This window comes from Cajanus cajan, chromosome 3 (assembly GCF_000230855.2).
Source record: "Cajanus cajan strain Asha chromosome 3, NIPB_CcT2T_4, whole genome shotgun sequence".
NCBI lineage: Eukaryota > Viridiplantae > Streptophyta > Magnoliopsida > Fabales > Fabaceae > Cajanus > Cajanus cajan.
The window spans coordinates 67,954,424-67,973,480 of record NC_138519.1 but is presented as its reverse complement, the minus strand read 5'-3'; the positions used below and the strand labels follow the sequence as shown (position 1 = coordinate 67,973,480).

The 19,057-nt window shown below is 38.4% G+C and overlaps 1 protein-coding gene and 1 pseudogene across 2 annotated transcripts; one reads left to right on the top strand and one right to left on the bottom strand.

The window, feature by feature from the left end:
* The first annotated feature begins 359 nt into the window (after positions 1–359).
* Positions 360–2,046, top strand: LOC109813098 (jasmonate-induced oxygenase 2). The gene is made up of 3 exons (XM_020377221.3): positions 360–858; positions 1,134–1,467; positions 1,605–2,046. The coding sequence occupies exons 1-3, from the start codon at positions 398–400 to the stop codon at positions 1,860–1,862; spliced, it is 1,053 nt and encodes a 350-aa protein (XP_020232810.1). The 5' UTR covers positions 360–397; the 3' UTR covers positions 1,863–2,046.
* A 12,644-nt stretch (positions 2,047–14,690) lies between these two features.
* LOC109813073 (adenosine kinase 1-like) lies at positions 14,691–17,510 on the bottom strand (annotated as a pseudogene). Its single transcript, XR_014432744.1, has 6 exons — positions 17,483–17,510; positions 17,141–17,256; positions 16,217–16,411; positions 15,908–16,070; positions 15,434–15,817; positions 14,691–15,137 (listed from the first exon to the last, which is right to left on the bottom strand). The product of XR_014432744.1 is annotated as an adenosine kinase 1-like (transcript).
* Between the last annotated feature and the right edge of the window lie 1,547 nt (positions 17,511–19,057).

Genomic DNA, 19,057 nt, shown 5'->3' with positions numbered 1-19,057 from the left:
TTTTTGAATTTATAGTATAAATTAGTTTTTTAGTTGTATTATTTATTATTTTTTTTACTATTTAATATTTTTGTAGTATTATTACAGCTTTTTATTTTTAATTTTTGTAATTCTGTCCCATTTTTAAATAAAAAAATTTGTTATGTAATTAATATTTTGATTAATTTTTCTAAATTATACTTTTTGGTTAATTCATCTTATACCAAAATTTAGTCAGAAATTTCCGGTTATTTAGATTTAGATTATCAAACTTATTCACGTAAAAGTACCAATAACCCTTTTATTTGGCGGTGAAATTGAAACAAGTAAATCACAAGAAGCACGTAACAACTCCATATATAATATTGCAAACAAAGTGTACTCAAGCATCAACAGCACTAGCAAGTTAGTAACAGTCATGGGAGAGGTTGACCCAGCTTTCATCCAAGATCCAGAACACAGGCCAAAACACTCCATCATCCAAGCCGAAGGAATACCCATTATTGATCTCTCTCCAATAACCAACCACACACTTTTAAATCCATCTTCCGTTGAAGGCTTAGTGAAGGAGATAGGAAGTGCATGCAAGGAGTGGGGCTTCTTCCAAGTAACCAACCATGGGGTGCCCCTCTCTCTAAGGCAAAGGATTGAGGAAGCTTCTAGATTGTTCTTTGCGCAGACTCTGGAGGAGAAGAGGAAGTATAAAAGAGATGAGATATCTCCAACTGGTTACCATGATGCAGAACACACCAAAAACATTAGGGACTGGAAAGAAGTCTTTGATTTTCAAGCCCAAGACCCCACTTTCATTCCTCTCACTTTTGATGAACACGATGATCGACTCACTCAGTGGACTAATCTATCCCCTCCACACTTCAGGTAATTCGTCTTAACTTTCTAATAATTACATACTGAAAAATCAAATTCTGGCGTGAAAAACACGAGTGTTCTTTCCTTTTATATAATTAGTTAATTAAGGGTGCAATGCTGATGCATTCCCAATGTAAAATAGTTTTATACAGTTAACCAATTACAACAATTCACTGTAAATAATAAATTTGTTGACTTTTAGGATAACAAATTAAAAACCATACAAATCATAATTAAATTCAATAGTTAATGGGTTGTGTATAAAAGGATGTGAATATGGGCAGGGATATGGTTCAAGAGTATATCCAAGAGATGGAAAAGCTGTCCTTTAAGTTGATGGAGCTTATAGCTCTGAGCTTAGGCCTTGAGCCAAAGAGGTTTGAAGAGTTTTTCATCAAAGAACAAACTAGCTATCTTCGATTCAACTACTACCCTCCATGTCCTTACCCTCACCTTGCTCTTGGTCTTGGTCGACACAAGGACGCCGGTGCCTTAACTGTTCTTGCCAAAGATGACGTTGTTGAAGGGCTTGAAGTTAGACGCAGAGCAGATCAAGAGTGGGTTCGAGTGAAACCTACACCAAATGCTTACATAATCAATGTTGGGGATATCATTCAGGTACCGGTAACTATAAAGACTAAATATGTTAACATTTTACTGACTTTAAAATATTGGGTATGTCGAATGTGGAATCCAAGTTTATGAAATATTTAATCCCTAAGTTAGGTGATTACGTATTGGAGTTGTTTATGCAGGTTTGGAGCAATGACGCGTATGAGAGCGTGGAACACAGAGTGATAGCTAACACTGAGAAAGAAAGGTTTTCCGTTCCATTCTTCTTCCACCCAGCGCACTACACCATAGTCGAGCCTTTGGAGGAGTTGACAAATGAGAAAAACCCTCCAAAATATAGGCCATACAACTGGGGCAAGTTTCTTGTCCGCAGAAAAGGCAGCAATTTCCAGAAACTGAATGTGGAGGTCATTCAAATTCACCACTTTAAGATAGCTTAAATGATATTTCAGATTCTGATAATTTATTGCCTTATGCATGTAAAAGCAGACTGATCTAATTAAGAATGTTTATGATCTGAGTCTGTTATCTAGTTTGCTGATAAACCTTAATTGTCTGAATTATGTATGCCAGTGGCATAGAATAAAATAAAAAAAGAGACATCGTTATCGTACTCATCTAAAAGATAGCCCGTAATCGGTTTTATTGCACTGATTGTGGATGGTAGTGTCATGGGATCTCCTACATTGGCGTGTTTTGGAGGGCTTTACAAATACCATAACGGGGAGTTTCTGCTGGGTTGCTATGGTTGCTTGGAGCAGCATCATATGCTGTATGTAGAGATTGCAACCCTGTTAATTGAAATGAAGGTTTTGGGGTGCAGTCATGAGATGAGCTGGTGTGTTACTCGAACTCATTGGCTCGTAAATATGGTTAAGGAAAGGCCATCATCCTTTCATAAGTACTTAATCGAAATACACTTGGTTCGGGGCATTTTGGTCTCAATAAATAAAAAAATAAATATTTACTAAAATATAGTTTTTAAAATTATTTACTAAAATAAATTATTTTAGCCACCGTGGTAGGATTGAAAGAATTGCTGCAAGCACCTATGATATATCTGTCAGGATTGAAAGAATTTCCAGAATTTGTCACATGGTATGACATGTTCGGATGTTATTATAGGTACAAACTTCTTCTCAAGATGTTGCAGGTACCAATGACACCGTAGCCATAGTTGATTTCCATTCGTTAGTATCTAAAGTCCAATAAGCATATATTGAGTTGAGTTGGTATATAATAGACGGAAACAAAAGGTTCATATGAAAAAATATAACTAAATGAGCTTTTGCTTAAGCTTCTAAAGATAATTAAGAGCACATGAACAATTATTTGATCCGTATCAAAGTTTGCATTAAATCCCTTACAAACTAATGGATGGAAACAAATAGCATGTCTTTCTACTAAAATGGGTTGGAATGCCTGTATATTTAATCTATGCAGAGTAGGTGCTCTATTCAACTATAGAGGATGTCCATGCATAACTTCTTAAAGTACTTCCCAAACAATTGGTTCTTTTTTTCAAGTTTTATTCTTAGCAATTCCTATGTTTGGAGCAAAATATTTTTTAGTTAGATCACGAATTAGAAATGTCTGGTGTAACGACCCGCCATGGTCTTTACACTTAGTGAAATCGTACTACTACTAGTGAACTAAGAAAATATTAAGTTGGATAACTCATACGTACAAATATAGATAAGAATAAAAATAACTAAATTTCTTAAATACAAAATAAAACGTCATATATGTACAGTCATCCCAAAAATAATATTCCCTAGTGCCGGTCAAGCACGGACAAAACCGTTACCTAAAATGGTAACCCTAACACGAGGATCAAACTCCCCGTCTCGCAGCGGTTACCTCAACTCCAAGCTAGCCCTGACCTGCTCTCATACCAAGTATGATCATCGCAGTTCCACCACATGGAAACAGAAAGGATAAGCTAGAATTCACAAATCAATCATACAAGTATAGAACAGTAATCTATACTACACAATCATCCAACCATCAATCATATTCATAGAGTTACACCATACACTCTATCCAATACTACTCATGCATAAAATACAATGCACCAATCATGAAGTCAAACACCATACTTCATCATATTAATAAAAATGCAATAAATGCATCTCATGACATATATCAATGCATATCAATCATCTAATGCGTCGTCACGCATACACCTAGGAGATCTCCGTAACAATAGAGCTGTATAAGTGACATTCCATCCTACCGAAACCACCCCAACCGTTTTCACGCCCAATGCGCCCACTAGGTCACAGCTAAACAGGATATATAATCCTCACTCAAGTTTACTCGGATGATGTCACTTACACAATTGGAAGTCCAGATCCACCGTCAGGTATAGCACAGCTGGGTACGGGCTTACCACGACCTTGGCATGCATTAACCAAGTCAATTGTGGAGTTCGCCCACCGACTATCCGCAAGGATCCACGCACCTTCCCGAGTACTTGGTTAAGGGAATAACCCACGACCTCATACCCCGCTCCAACACTAGCTAAGGACTTAGAGGAGACTCACCCAACCCAGTGGCCTATCTGAGCACCACTCTCCCAAATCCAATGGCCTCCCAGAGCACCACCCTCATATATCAGTGGCCTATCCAAGCACCACTCTCAAGAGACTCTATGTGAGCTCTTCCAGTTCGAAAATATTTTTCCTCTCCTCAAGTCCTAGGCTAGACTCATGCCATAAGGCATCACATGCAATCATGCATCATACATCATATATGGTCTACCCACCATAATGATCAACAATCATACACATGTCATAAGACATCACATGCAATAATGCATCATACATCATACATGGTCTACCAACCATCATGATCAATAAACATACTCATGCCATAAAGCATCACATGCAATAATGCATCACACATCATACATGGTCTACCATCATTATGATCAATAAACATACCATATGAACATATATACATGTCATATCATATTCAAACATTCATATATATCATCACTATGCATACATATGAATCACACCTCACCATACATCATATATCATACATACATGATTCAAATCTTCAACTTTAAACATGCATAAGCATCAATTATTTATAAACATATTCACGCTCGGTGCAGCCTGAGCTCGCCCAGCCTAATCCTAATCTAAGAGTCCTAAAACTCATCCACACCCGGCGCGTTCAACTCATGCTCGGTGTCCTTGAAATAGAGACTCCTAAGAGTCTTCACGCCTGACGCATCCAAAACATGCCTGGTCCAACATCCAACCCGAGAGCCCTAAGCTCTTCCATGCCTGGTGTGCTCAACCTGCGCCCGGCCTAAATCCCAGTCAGAGAGTTCAAAACTCTCATCCAAACTGACAAATCCAACCACATGCAAACACAACAAAATAATGCACAGGCTCCATACAACACAAAAACAAACTCAAAATCTACATGCACCCATCTGATGCATCAATTCCACCCAAAAACCCCATTTTTCCCAAAACCCCGAAAAATGAGCGAATTCTCCGATCCAGCCATGGATCCTCAACTTTCATGCATCAATTGAGTTTCTAAACTCACATGCAACCTAAATAACAAACATTCTAGCTTCCCTTACCTGAAGGTTGGCTCAGAATAGCCAACAACTGTGACGAAATAGAATTCCCTTCCAAAGCTCAACCCGGAACTTCAATCCTCCCAAAGCAAGCTTTCTAATCTGAATTTCAAGAAAAGTCAGAAGGAGTTAGTGATCTAGAGGAGAAAAGGAGTCAAACAAAGAAATTTGGGAGAGAAAGGAGCTCACTGACCCAGAGACCTTCTCTCTAAAACTTCTCTCTAAAAACTCACATTTTCCTGAAGGCCCCCAACCCCTATTTATAGACTTTCAGATTGGCCAGAACAGCACGTACCGGCCCGTTCCGAACTCCCAAATCACGCACAAAATCCACGCCCAGAACGGCCTGTTCTGAAATCAGAACGGCCCGTTCCGGGACTCATCCGGAACGACCCGTTCTCCCCTCTAGAACGGCCCATTCTCCATCCAGAACGACACGTTCTCAACTACGATTTTTAGTTCAATTTAATAGCTTGGAACGGCCCGTTCTAGATTGGGAACGACCCGTTCTGGGCTACTAAATCTGTCATTTTTTTTAAACAACGTTACAATACTCCCCAAAAAATAGGAATTTTCGTCCCCGAAAATAGGTCTACCTGAAAAGAGGAATGGATACTATTTCTTGAACTGACTCTCCACCTCCTAGGTAACCTCACCAGTAGCTGCATCCCAAACAATTCTCACCAAGCTGATGGACTTGCCACGAAGCTTCTTCAACTTGTGATCAACCACAGCTACCGGTCTCTTATCATAGGTCAAGTTTTCTCTAACTTGCACCTCATCCAACTCTACCACATGACTCGGGTCTCTGATGCAGTTCCTCAACTGTGAAACGTGAATCACATGCTCTCCCTCTTCAAATTCTAGAGGTCTCCTCCTCCTATCAGCATATGACTTTCATCAACTCTGGGTAGCCCTCAACCTTTCCTGAATCTATCTCACCATCTCAGTAGTCTAAAGAACTAACTCTGGACCAACCACTACTGACTCACCTTCCTAATACCAACATAATGGAGTCCTACACCTCCGCCATACAAAGCCTCAAAAGGCGTCATGCCAATACTCAAGTGATAATTGTTATTATAAGTAAACTTTACCAATGGTAACACCTCCTCCCAACTACCTAGATGATCCAACACACACAAGCTCTCAAGAAATCCTTCAATAACTGAATTGTCCTTTCTGACTGACCATCTATCTGTGGATGATAAGCGGAGCTCAACCCCAACCTCGTCCCCAAAGCCTGATGCAAAGTCTGCCAATCTGGAAATAAACCTTAGATCTCTGTAAGAGATAATACTGGAAGGCACTCCATGCAACCGTACTATCTCTCTGATATACAACTTTGCAAGTCTCTCCAAGGACCACCTCTTGACAAGAAGAAAGTGCGCACACTTTGTCAACCTATCACCCAGATAGAGTCACTGTTCCTAGCTGTCCTAGGCAACTCAACCACAAAGTCCTTAGTGACACTATCACACTTCCACTCGGAAATCTCCATCAGCACTAAGCTCAAAGCACTAAGCTCAAAATCAGCTGCCCTCTTAGTACCAAGCAATCCCAAAATTCTCAACAACTCTAGATCCTATAATTACTTAGTTCTCACCTGTCTCAAGAACTCATTAGTTATGGTGATCATACCACAACTAATGTGATCTTGAACAACCTCCACCTCAAGTCTCAAATCTCTGAACTATTCAATCAGTTCCAACTCCCTAATCATCATAGTCGACATATGAATGGATTTCTTAATCAACACATCTGCTACCACATTCGCCTTCCCAGGATGATACATCAACTGGAAATCAAAGTCCTTTAGGAATTCCATCCACCTCCTCTGCCTTATTCAGATCCTTCTAATCAAACAGGTACTTCAACTCTTGTGATCACTGAATACACTGAATCTCGCACCATATAGATAGTGCTTCCACGACTTCAAAGCAAACACCACAGCTACAAGCTTCAAATCATGGGTAGGATAATTCCTCTCATAAGTCTTAAGTTTCCTTGAAACATATGCTACTACTCTCCCTTCCTGCATCAACCCACAGCCCAACCCCTGGTGAGAAACATCATAGAACACATCAAAATACTCACCAGTGTCAGGTAACACTAAAATTGGAAAAGTAGTCAATCACCCCTTCAATTCCTGAAAACCCTGCTCACAAGCGTCCATCCAAACAAAAAAACTGATCCTTCCGAGTCAGTTAAGTCAAAAGGCATTACTATTTGAGAGAAACTCTCTATGAATCTCTGATAGTAACCCGTTAACCCAACAAAACTCCTAATCTCCGTAACAGTCCTCAGACGCTCCCACTGAATCACAGCTTCCACCTTGGCTGGATCCACTGCAATCCCCTCTATCAATATCACATACCCCAAAAACCTCACCTCAGACAACCAAAACTCACACTTGGACAACTTAACATACAACTACATCTCCCTTAGCACCTCTGAACCAACCTCAGATGCTCACGGTGATCCTCCAAAGATCTAGAATACACCAATATATCATCAATGAAGACCACCACAAACATGTCCAAGAATGACCTGAAAATCATGTTCATGTAATCCATAAACACTGTTGGAGCATTAGTGACACCGAAACGCATCACTACGTACTCACAGTGACCATACCTAGTCCTGAAAATAGTCTTTGGTATGTCACTCTCCTTTACCCTAAATTTGATGGTATCCGGATCTCAAATCAATCTTCGAAAATATCGAAGCTCCCCTCAGCTGATCCATCAAATCATCAATCCTCTAAAGTGGATATTTATTCCTTATCGTCAACTCATTCAGTTGCCAATAATCAACACACAAACGGCCCCACCATCCTTCTTCTTCACTAACAATACTGGGGAACCCCAAGGAGAAACACAGGACCTCACCATCTGTTTCTCCAACAAATCCTCAATCTATTTCTTCAGCTCTACCAACTCAGCTTGAACCGTCCTATAAGAAGCCACTAATACTGGTTTTGCACCCAGTACCAGGTCAATGCTAAACACAACATCACGCATAATTGGCAATCCCGACACATCATCTAGGAACACCTCAGAAAACTCACTGACAACACAATCCCAGTGATGGCCCTCTTCGCCTCAACACTCAAAATGACAAACAACATGAAGTACTCAGCTCCATCTCTCATCAACTACTCAGCCTGACCCGCTGACAACAACACCTCATCCTCTAACTGAGGAAATACCAACTCTTCGAGCACAATCTATAAGGATGTGATGGACAGATAACCAATCCATCCCTAAGATTATGTCAATATCTACCCTGAGCAACACAATCAGGTTCACTCAGAACCTCCTACCAAACACCCCTATCGAGCATCTCACATACATCTCCGATGTCACCAAAGAAAATTGAAGCCATAGTAGTTACATACAAATCAACGTGCCATGCAGACACCGACAACCCAATCTTCCCACACAATCAACAGAAATAAATGAATATGTGGCACCAGAATTAAACAGGAACAAAACATCCTCACCTGCTACTTTCCCCTTCCTCTTCACCAAATCTGATGAAGTGGAAGTCTCTACACTTGACAATGCAAACACTCTCCCCACAGCTGTAGGCCTGGGTGGCCTCGGGGCACTCCAGATGAAGTCGACGGTGTCTGACAATCTCTAGAGATATGGCCTGGCCTACCACATCTGAACAAACATTCCCCGGATGGGAACAATCTCTGACCACATGTGCTCCTCCACATCTGTAGCATCGCACCGACTGTGCTCCACTCTAAGGAGTAGCAGGATGAGGTCCTCTACTAACAGCTCCTCTCTAAGACTGTACAGGTCTATCATAGGGCCCTCTCTACTGGCCTTCCCTCCTGAACTCTAGCAGCCTTACCGCTGCTACCACCACCCTTCAATCTTTCAACAGTCTTTGCCTTCTCAACCAAGGCAAGAAACTCCACTATATACATAGGTACTATGACCCTCTTCAGCTCATGCCTTAACCCCTCCGCAACTTCCTACATCTCCAAGCCTTAGATACGACCTGAGAGTAGAAACGAGCCAGATGCTCAAACCTCGTAGCATAATCTGGAACAGACATGCTCCCCTGCTGCAGTCTCATGAACTCAGCCTCCTTAACATATCTAACGTTATCTGAGAAATGCTTCTCCAATAAAACTCTCTTGAAGCAATCCCAATCTACAACCACACCTCTGCTCTCTATCATCTGCCTGGTGCCTCTCCACTAGTACACAATCTCGCCCGCCAACATGAATACTGCATAGGCCAACTTCCTCTCCTCATAAAATCCCAAAACACTGAAGATCTTCTCATCTCACACAACCACAAATTTGTCACATCGGGATCTAAATCCCCTCTTAAACTGAGGAGGCTAACATCTCCTGAACTTTGCTAAACCTCTCCCATCTTGTGAGACCACCAGTCTTGCTGCCCCAATCACAGCTCCACCCGCCTCCATCTGAGCAAAGTAAGCACTTTGCTGCCGCATCACTATGGCCATCATCTCCATAGCCCTAGTGATCTAATCAAACTGAGGCCTCACCATACTAAAAAAATTCAAACATTCTTTTACTAACACTTCACCACTACAATTCACCAACACTAACACATATTAGAGATATGACACAACAGAAACCTAGAAGGATCACTCCCCACAGAGTATCCTAAAAGACTCGATCGGCTTTGATACCATAAAAGTGTAACGACCCGCCATGATCTCTACACTTAGTGGAATCGCACTACTACTAGTGAACTAAGAAAATATTAAGTTGGATAACTCATACATACAAATATAGATAAGAATAAAAATAACTAAATTTCTTAAATACAAAATAAAACGCCATATATGTACAGTCATCCCAAAAATAATATTCCCTAGTGCCGGTCAAGTACGGACAAAACCGTTACCTAAAATGGTAACCCTAACACGAGGATCAAACTCCCCGTCTCGCAGCGGTCACCTCAACTCCAAGCTAGCCGTGATCTGCTCCCATACCAAGTATGATCATCGCAGTTCCACCACATGAAAACATAAAGGGTAAGCTAGAATTCACAAATCAATCATACAAGTATAAAACAGTAATCTATACTACACAATCATCCAACCATCAATCATATTCATAGAGTCACATCATACACTCTATCCAATACTACTCATGCATAAAATACAATGCACCAATCATGAAGTCAAACACCATACTTCATCATATTAATAAAAATGCAATAAATGCATCTCATGACAGATATCAATGCATATCAATCATCTAATGCGTCATCACGCATACACCTAGGAGATCTCCGTAACAATAGAGCTGTATAAGTGACATTAATTCCATCCTACCGAAATCACCCCAACCTTTTTCACACCTAATGTGCCCGCTAGGTCACAGCTAAACAGGATATATACTCCTCACTCGGGTTTACTCGGATGATGTCACTTACACAATTGGAAGTCCAGATCCACCGTCAGGTATAGCACAGCTGGGTACGGGCTTACCACGATCTTGGCATGCATTAACCAAGTCAATTGTGGAGTTCGCCCACCGACTATCCGCAAGGATCCACGCACCTTCCCGAGTACTTGGTTAAGGGAATAACCCTCGACCTCATACCCCGCTCCAACACTAGCTAAGGACTTAGAGGAGACTCACCCAACCCAGTGGCCTATCTAAGCACCACTCTCCCAAATCCAGTGGCCTCCCAGAGCACTACCCTCATATATCAGTGGCCTATCCAAGCACCACTCTCAAGAGACTCTATGTGAGCTCTTCCAGTTCGAAAATATTTTTCCTCTCCTCAAGTCCTAGGCTAGACTCATGCCATAAGGAATCACATGCAATCATGCATCATACATCATATATGGTCTACCCACCATAATGATCAACAATCATACACATGTCATAAGACATCACATGCAATAATGCATCATACATCATACATGGTCTACCAACCATCATGATCAATAAACATACTCATGCCATAAAGCATCACATGCAATAATGCATCACACATCATACATGGTCTACCATCATTATGATCAATAAACATACCATATGAACATATATACATGTCATATCATATTCAAACATTCATATATATCATCACTATGCATACATATGAATCACACCTCACCATACATCATATATCATACATACATGATTCAAATCTTCAACTTTAAACATGCATAAGCATCAATTATTTATAACCATATTCACGCTCGGTGCAGCCTGAGCTCGCCCAGCCTAATCCTAATCTAAGAGTCCTAAAACTCATCCACACCCGGCGCGTTCAACTCATGCTCGGTGTCCTTGAAATAGAGACTCCTAAGAGTCTCCACGCCTGACGCATCCAAAACATGCCTGGTCCAACATCCAACCCGAGAGCCCTAAGCTCTTCCATGCCCGGTGCGCTCAACCTGCACCCGGCCTAAATCCCAGTCAGAGAGTTCAAAACTCTCATCCAAACTGACAAATCCAACCACATGCAAAAACAACAAAATAATGCACAGGCTCCATACAACACAAAAACAAACTCAAAATCTACATGCACCCATCTGATGCATCAATTCCACCCAAAAACCCCATTTTTCCCAAAACCCCGAAAAATGAGCGAATTCTCCGATCCAGCCATGGATCCTCAACTTTCATGCATCAATTGAGTTTCTAAACTCACATGCAACCTAAATAACAAACATTCTAGCTTCCTTTACCTGAAGGTTGGCTCAGAATAGCTAACAACTGTGACGAAATAGAATTCCCTTCCAAAGCTCAACCCGGAACTTCAATCCTCCCAAAGCAAGCTTTCTAATCTGAATTTCAAGAAAAGTCAGAAGGAGTTAGTGATCTAGAGGAGAAAAGGAGTCAAACAGAGAAATTTGGGAGAGAAAGGAGCTCACTGACCCAAAGACCTTCTCTCTAAAACTTCTCTCTAAAAACTCACATTTTCCTGAAGGCCCCCAACCCCTATTTATAGACTTTCAGATTGCCCAGAACGGCCCGTTCTGAACTCCCAAATCACGCACAAAATCCACGTCCAGAACGGCCTGTTCTGAAATCAAAACGGCCCGTTCCGGGACTCATCTGGAACGGCCCGTTCTCCCTCCGGAACGGCCCGTTCTCCCCTCCAGAACGGCCCGTTCTCCATCCAGAACGGCCCGTTCTCCAACCAGAATGGCCCGTTCTCAACTACGATTTTTAGTTCAATTTAATAGCTTGGAACGGCCCGTTCCAGATTGGGAACGGCCCGTTCTGGGCTACTAAATCTGTCATTTTTTTTAAACAACGTTACATCTGGAAAAGTTATAGACGATTTTGTTTCATAAAATTAAAGTCTAAGCTTAAGTTTGTTATCTTTCATGGTTTATTTTTCTTGTCTAGTTTGACTTTTTTTTAAAAGTTTGATTTGGTCTATTGACCTATTAACCTATTTAAAAGTTTATTTTACATTAACAATGTTAAATAGATAAATATATTTAATTTTTGATAAGGCAACAAATTTATTTTTAAATATGTGTATAAGTCTCTTTTTAATTTTCTTGACAAAAATGGTTTACTCTATTATTATTATTATTATTAAAATTTATAGTTTAAACAAAAAAAAATTAACATAAGAGAGACAACTCATCCACATATACACTAATGTACACTCACAAATAGGTGTAGCGAAAAAAGATAATCTTATCAATTTTTTTCTAAATATTTCATATATCTCGTTTAAAATATTTTAAATAAAAAATCATGAGTATAAAGGAAAAGAGCAGACAAAGATGCAACTTTACCTGCTCTATTTTTTATTTCTTGATTTCGTATGAATAGAGAATGTAAAACTTTTAATTTAGTGAAAATGTCAAATATATTAATAATTTAATTTTTGTATTACAAATCTATTAATTTAATTATATGGTCAATAGTGTGATATGCATAATATTTATTATATATATATATATATATATATATATATATATATATTGATAACCTTTTTGGGTACGTGAATAACCAAGGAAGATGCATTTGATGGCACAAGTTGTGTACTTATCAAGACTTGAAGAGAGATCATGAATAAAACAAGTAGAACAAAAAATACAAGGAAGAATATGAAACAAATTAAGGCTCATCAAGAAATAAAATAGAATAAGGGACATTGTTACAAATAGAAGAAGAGAACATTCTATCCATAAGATAACCAACCATAAGAACAACATCCCACACAAATTTTAAAGGTGCATTTGAGTGAATTAAGAGGGTATGTGCACTGTCAACAATATGTTGATGCTTGCGTTCGACAACACCATTTTGTTATAGTGTGTGAGGGCAAGTGATCAACGGAGCATACCATGAGATGTCATAAAATAGTGAAAGGATTTAGAAGAATATTCTTTTGCATTGTCACTATGTAAAGCATGAATTTTATGTCCAAATTGAGAATTTCAAAACAAATTTTTGAAATATGGAGAACAATTTTTAACATTCTTTCATTAAGAAAATCCAAGTATTCCTAGAAAAATCATCAATAAAGGTAACATATAATACCTGAAATTTAAGACAAGGAACACAATTGGGGCCTAATACATTTGAATACACAAGAGCAAAAGGAAAATTTGTGTGATGAGGAGTGTTTTGGAAAGGTAGCGAAAACATGTTTACCTAGTTGACATGATTCACATTCTATGGACTTTAATTGGGAAAGACTAGGAATCATTGCCTTCAATTTATTTAAACTAGGATGACCTAAACGATGATGGAGTAGGGTGGGAGACTCAGTAGTGGTGCATGCAACAACTTTGGGTGAATGGCAATAATAGAGACCATATGCTTCATATCTTGTGCCAATCATTTCCCGGTCTTGTATACAAAAGAGTCACAAAGAAAGGTAATAGAAATAAAAGTGTGAGTGAGTTGGCTAACAAATACAAGGTTAAAAAGAGACTCAAGCATAAAAAAAATGTTTTTAAGGATAAAGAAAGAGTGGGGGAGGGGGTGGCTAAACCAATAGTTGTGACAAGGGTTTTAGACCCATTAGCTAGGGTGATGTGGTGGAAAGATTTAGTTTGTGACAAGTTGGAGATAAGTGAGGAATTATGTGATTAGAAGTATTGGAGTCTAGGATCCAAGATCTAACAAAAGGTGAATAAGAGAGGCAAACAGTTGAATTAATTACCAAAATGAGAAATTGTCACTATTATAGGATGTATTATCTACATCGGTTCTGCGAGGTAATCTAAATTGGTTCTAAAACCAATGTAGAATAGGGCGACTTAGAAATACATGCACTTATACATCAGTTTTGAAATTGATGTAGATTTCTGCAAAATTTACATCGATTTTGCTGACAACCAATGTAGATTTGTGTACAAATCTATATCAGTTGTCAGCAAAACCGAATAACAAAAAAAAAAGAACAATAGTGGTATGACATATGAGTAGAGCAGGACCAATAAATTAAGTGAAATTAGAAAAGAAATGCCCAACACATCAGAAAAATGTTGCAGTAAAAAAATACACATTGGTAAAATGTCATAAGTAAAATTAGAAAGATAAAATTAAAAAAGAAATATACTAGATAATATCTTCGAAATATATTATACTATAACTTTCTCAAACTTAATCAATCGGCCGTTAAATGATGCTAGAAGTGGCAAGTTAGCCAGAGTCTAAGCACAATAACATTGTTTAATATCCAATAAAATATACTCGATAACAAACTCATCAAAAATATGAAATGATGTCCTAATAGGACTACAATATAACAGTTGAATTATTTGTTTCCTTCAGCTGAAAATTTTTTCCTCGTTTTCCCCATTTGGTATTGCAAATTCCAAATGCAGTTATACTACAATAAAAAGGTTTCTTAACAATCACAAATAGATTCATAAAGCCAACAAAATCGAGAGAAAGAACTCGATGAAAATAAAAAAAAATACAAAAGCAGTAATACTGTAATTATCAAAATACATCAAAAGGTTTCCTAACAATCAAAAACTCAGTGAAAATCAGGTTTTTCTGGGTACGTGCAGCCAGACCTCTAAATGACAATGTTTGCTGCATAACAACCACCTCTCACAAATTCTTCAATGGGCTTCTCCAGAATCAATTGTGAAAGAAATCCTCCAACAAATGCATCTCCTACAAACACAAAAAAAGGAAGATAATAAGTATATAGCAATGTTTCCACAAACTAATCCACTCTACCCCAATCAAGTTTCCCCTTACTCAACAAGCAACATCCAAGTCCTTCCTAATGATTTTGCACTTCTATCTATAGGTGCTATCCTCCAACTAATCCACTTTACCCCAATCGAGTTTCCCATTACCACCACCATGGAAAAGCAGAATGAGATCATTTATTATAAGAACATAAATGCATAGAAATTATATACGCAAGTTCCACATTTGAACTCCTAAAAGTAATAGCACAGTACCTGCTCCATTTGTGTCAACTAGTTTCTCTTTAGGCAAAAGTTCCACAGGGAACTTTTTCACCTTACCATCCTCAACAACACAAATAGGATCTGCACCCTATGTGATAACTGTTATCCTTTTGTGTGTTCCCGATGCCTTTAGCATCTGGGAAATCTTTAGAGCTATCTCCTCGACATTATCAGTCTAGAAAAAAAGGGAAGGGGGTCAAAAGATGTAAGGGGTTAAATATTTAACATTCAACAGTTCAACACCAATTGCAAGCCTACAAATATAAATATACTCAACCTTGTTGTTTGCAGCAGCATGCTCAGCAACTAACTGGATGGAATCTGGTGATAAAGTGAGGAAAAAGCCAGCAATATAAATATACTTGGCTTTTTCAACTGTGTGAGGGAAAATTGCACAATAAATTATTGAGATATAAAAAGGAGACAGAAATAAAAGAGAGCCTGCATAGACCAACAACAGGGTACCTAGTGCCCAATTTTCTGGTCGCTTCAAATGCTCGGACTTGTAGCAGTTTGCAGCTGCTAAGTTAGCCACAAGAGACCTGTATTCAGATGCAATCAAATGTAAGGTTTCAAAATTTGTTTTTGGAAACAAGTTAAAAATGAATGTATATACTTTCTTTAGAAATTAGAAACAACGTAAAAAGTAATTCCAATTGGTAAAAAAGCAACACACAAACAAAAACCACAGGGAAGATCGAGTCAGTCGCCGTTGTCCTCCTCCACTCCCTCGCCTACCTCCCGCGCGCCGCCCAGCGTCGCCTATGCACCTACCACCTTATCCTTTGCCTCGGCTCCGTTGACTCCGACCTCGGCCTCTGCCTCGTCCATGTCGACACCTCCCGTGCTGAGGAGATCGCTGACACCTTCATGGCGCTCTTCCTCGACCTCCTCCGCGGCACGCACCTCTTCTCCCGCCATGCCCTCTCCGCCTCCGGCTGGCTCGGCTCCGTCCAGAAAAAAACAAACCTAGAAAAAGAAAAAGACAAATTCATTAGAAGAGGGCTTCAGTGCATTCAAAAAGAAAATGGAAAACCCTAGTTCCTTAAGCACCTACGACAGTTGCACTAGTAAACAATGAAAAAGGCATGAGCTTACTACACGAGAGTCGACGATCAGTTGATGAACACTCGAAGAATGTTTCGCCAATCAAAGAGCTTCCTACGCATGGAGTTGGAGAAGCGCACACTGATGAGAACGCACGAGATCGATCTTGTGTTGGTGGAAATGTCTTCTAATTCTACATCGGTCACCAATAAAAACGTTGTAAAATAATTATGGCCTTCTAATTCTACATTGATCACCAACACAAACGATGTAAAATATTTTTGGGATTTGAATTCTACATCAGTCACCACCAAAACCGATGAAAAATACTTCATATTTACATCCTTTGTTCCCAGAATCGATATAAATATACTTGTATCTTCTATTTAATTACAAAAATACCACCTCACTTTTTTTTTTACATTGGTTTTTTTAAAACCGATGTAGATATGGCGACATTAAATAGTGTTTTTGTAGTAGTGTGTGGTAGAAGCTTGTTGAGTTGCCCTGTATTGTAGATAGTCTATATATTCAACATTTGACAAAATATTGGTGTTACTCTCCATTGCGAGTAATAAAAAGTAACAACTATAGTCTTATTAGGGAAGTCAATTAATGGTAACATTTTTCTTAGGTATATCCCATGCTTACAATATGAACATTGTGGGCAGTTGCCTCTAGCACCATGACCACCCCCTCTTCTAGTATGACTACCTTGACTGTGAACACGACCTCCATGTCTTGCAACAAATTTGAAGATTCAAAACCTGAGAAATAACCAATACATGATAATGCTTATTGGTAAGGAATCCAGAGAAGATGTCCAATGAGTTCCTCCGAGGAAGGGACACTAAGATTGGTTAGGATTTGATTGTGAACACACTGGAGGACATATGCCCTACACATGTTATCCAATTTGTTTATCATTTATTTTTGGGTCATCAGAAAACATGAGAGTTTTGACCTCATCAATAACAGAGTGAACTCTACTACAATATGAAGGGATATCATGGCCTGTCATGGTTAGAGTGGACAAATTATGAATCACATCATAGAGACTTGGACATCATTTGAGTATAAATCTCAAGCTTTCTTCCATATTGTGTAACAAGTCTTGTAGCTGCAAAAATAGACCATGAGTGTAGGATCAATGGATTTCCATAAGAGAGCATCTAATTGTGCATCTTCCTTCTTCCATGGGTCTTGTTTTGCCTAGGCAACATCGTTAGACGTCTTCTCTAGGTGATCAAACAACCCTTAACCCATAAACCATATCTTGCAACTACTTGCTAATGTGATACAAGGGCTGTTAGGGAAAAATAAAGAAAACTAAGTTTTTGGATGAGGATTTTTCCATCAAGACGAAGGTATATGTTAATAAACAGTACCAAGGGAGGATGAACAATGACAAAAAGTCCAATAGCCTAATCAACTTTCGTCAAGGTGGAGAAAGGCAGCTTTGTACATTTAGCGACCAAAAGTGTGGGTTGCTAAATGATGTTTTTTTAATGTCATGGGTTTGATCTCAAATGGAGGAAGTCGTTGAGACAACCAGATAAACGATAACCTACTTGGATAGTGGAAAATGTTTTATTAGGCACATAGGATGTGAGCTCTGATACCAACTTGAATATCAGACTTAGAATGATCTGAATACTTGGGAAAAGTGATTCTAGAACCCTTTATTTATAATGATTATAAATAAATTACAATAATGATGATATCTCATGATTATAAAGATTATACAATTAGACATTAAATACAATGAAATGGTAACTAGAATAATATATATATATATAGGGGAATGCTAATGTACTCTCACCTATTTTTTAGTGGGAGTATGTTAGCAACCTACACCAATTTTTTAGGACAAAAAAATCACTCATTTATTTTGATTTGCTTAATTCGTACAAAGGATATTATAGTAATTTAATTTAATTTTAAATGAAAACAAAATATTTTCTCTCTCTTATTAATTTCATTCTCTAAATCATTTCTCTCTCTTATTAAATTTCTTCTCCAACTCATTTCTCTTTCTTATTAAATTCTTTCTCTAACTTATTTATCTCTCTCCTATTAAATTCTTTCTTTAACTCATTTCTCTTTCATCTCTCATGATGTCTCCTTCCTCTCTCTCTGAACAAATAAAAATTTATTAATAGAAAAAATAAATGAATTGGAGAATGAAATTAATAAGAGAGAGAAAATATTTTTATTTTCATTTAAAATTAAATTAAATTACTATAATATCCTTTGTACGAATTAACCAAATCAAAATAAATGAGTAGTTTTTTTGTCTTAAAAAATTGGTGTAGGTTGCTAACATACTCCCACCAAAAAATAGGTGGGAGTACATTAGCATTCCCCATGTATATATATATATATATATATATATATATATATATATATGAAATAATAATGATAAAGATCAAATGGAAATCACGAACAAATCTCAAACAAAAATCTGGATCAAATCTTAGATAAAAATCTAGATCAAATTTCAACAAGTGGATTCTAAGGTTGTTTATATTATAAGATTATACATTCTTATTTTGTTTACTTTGTTTC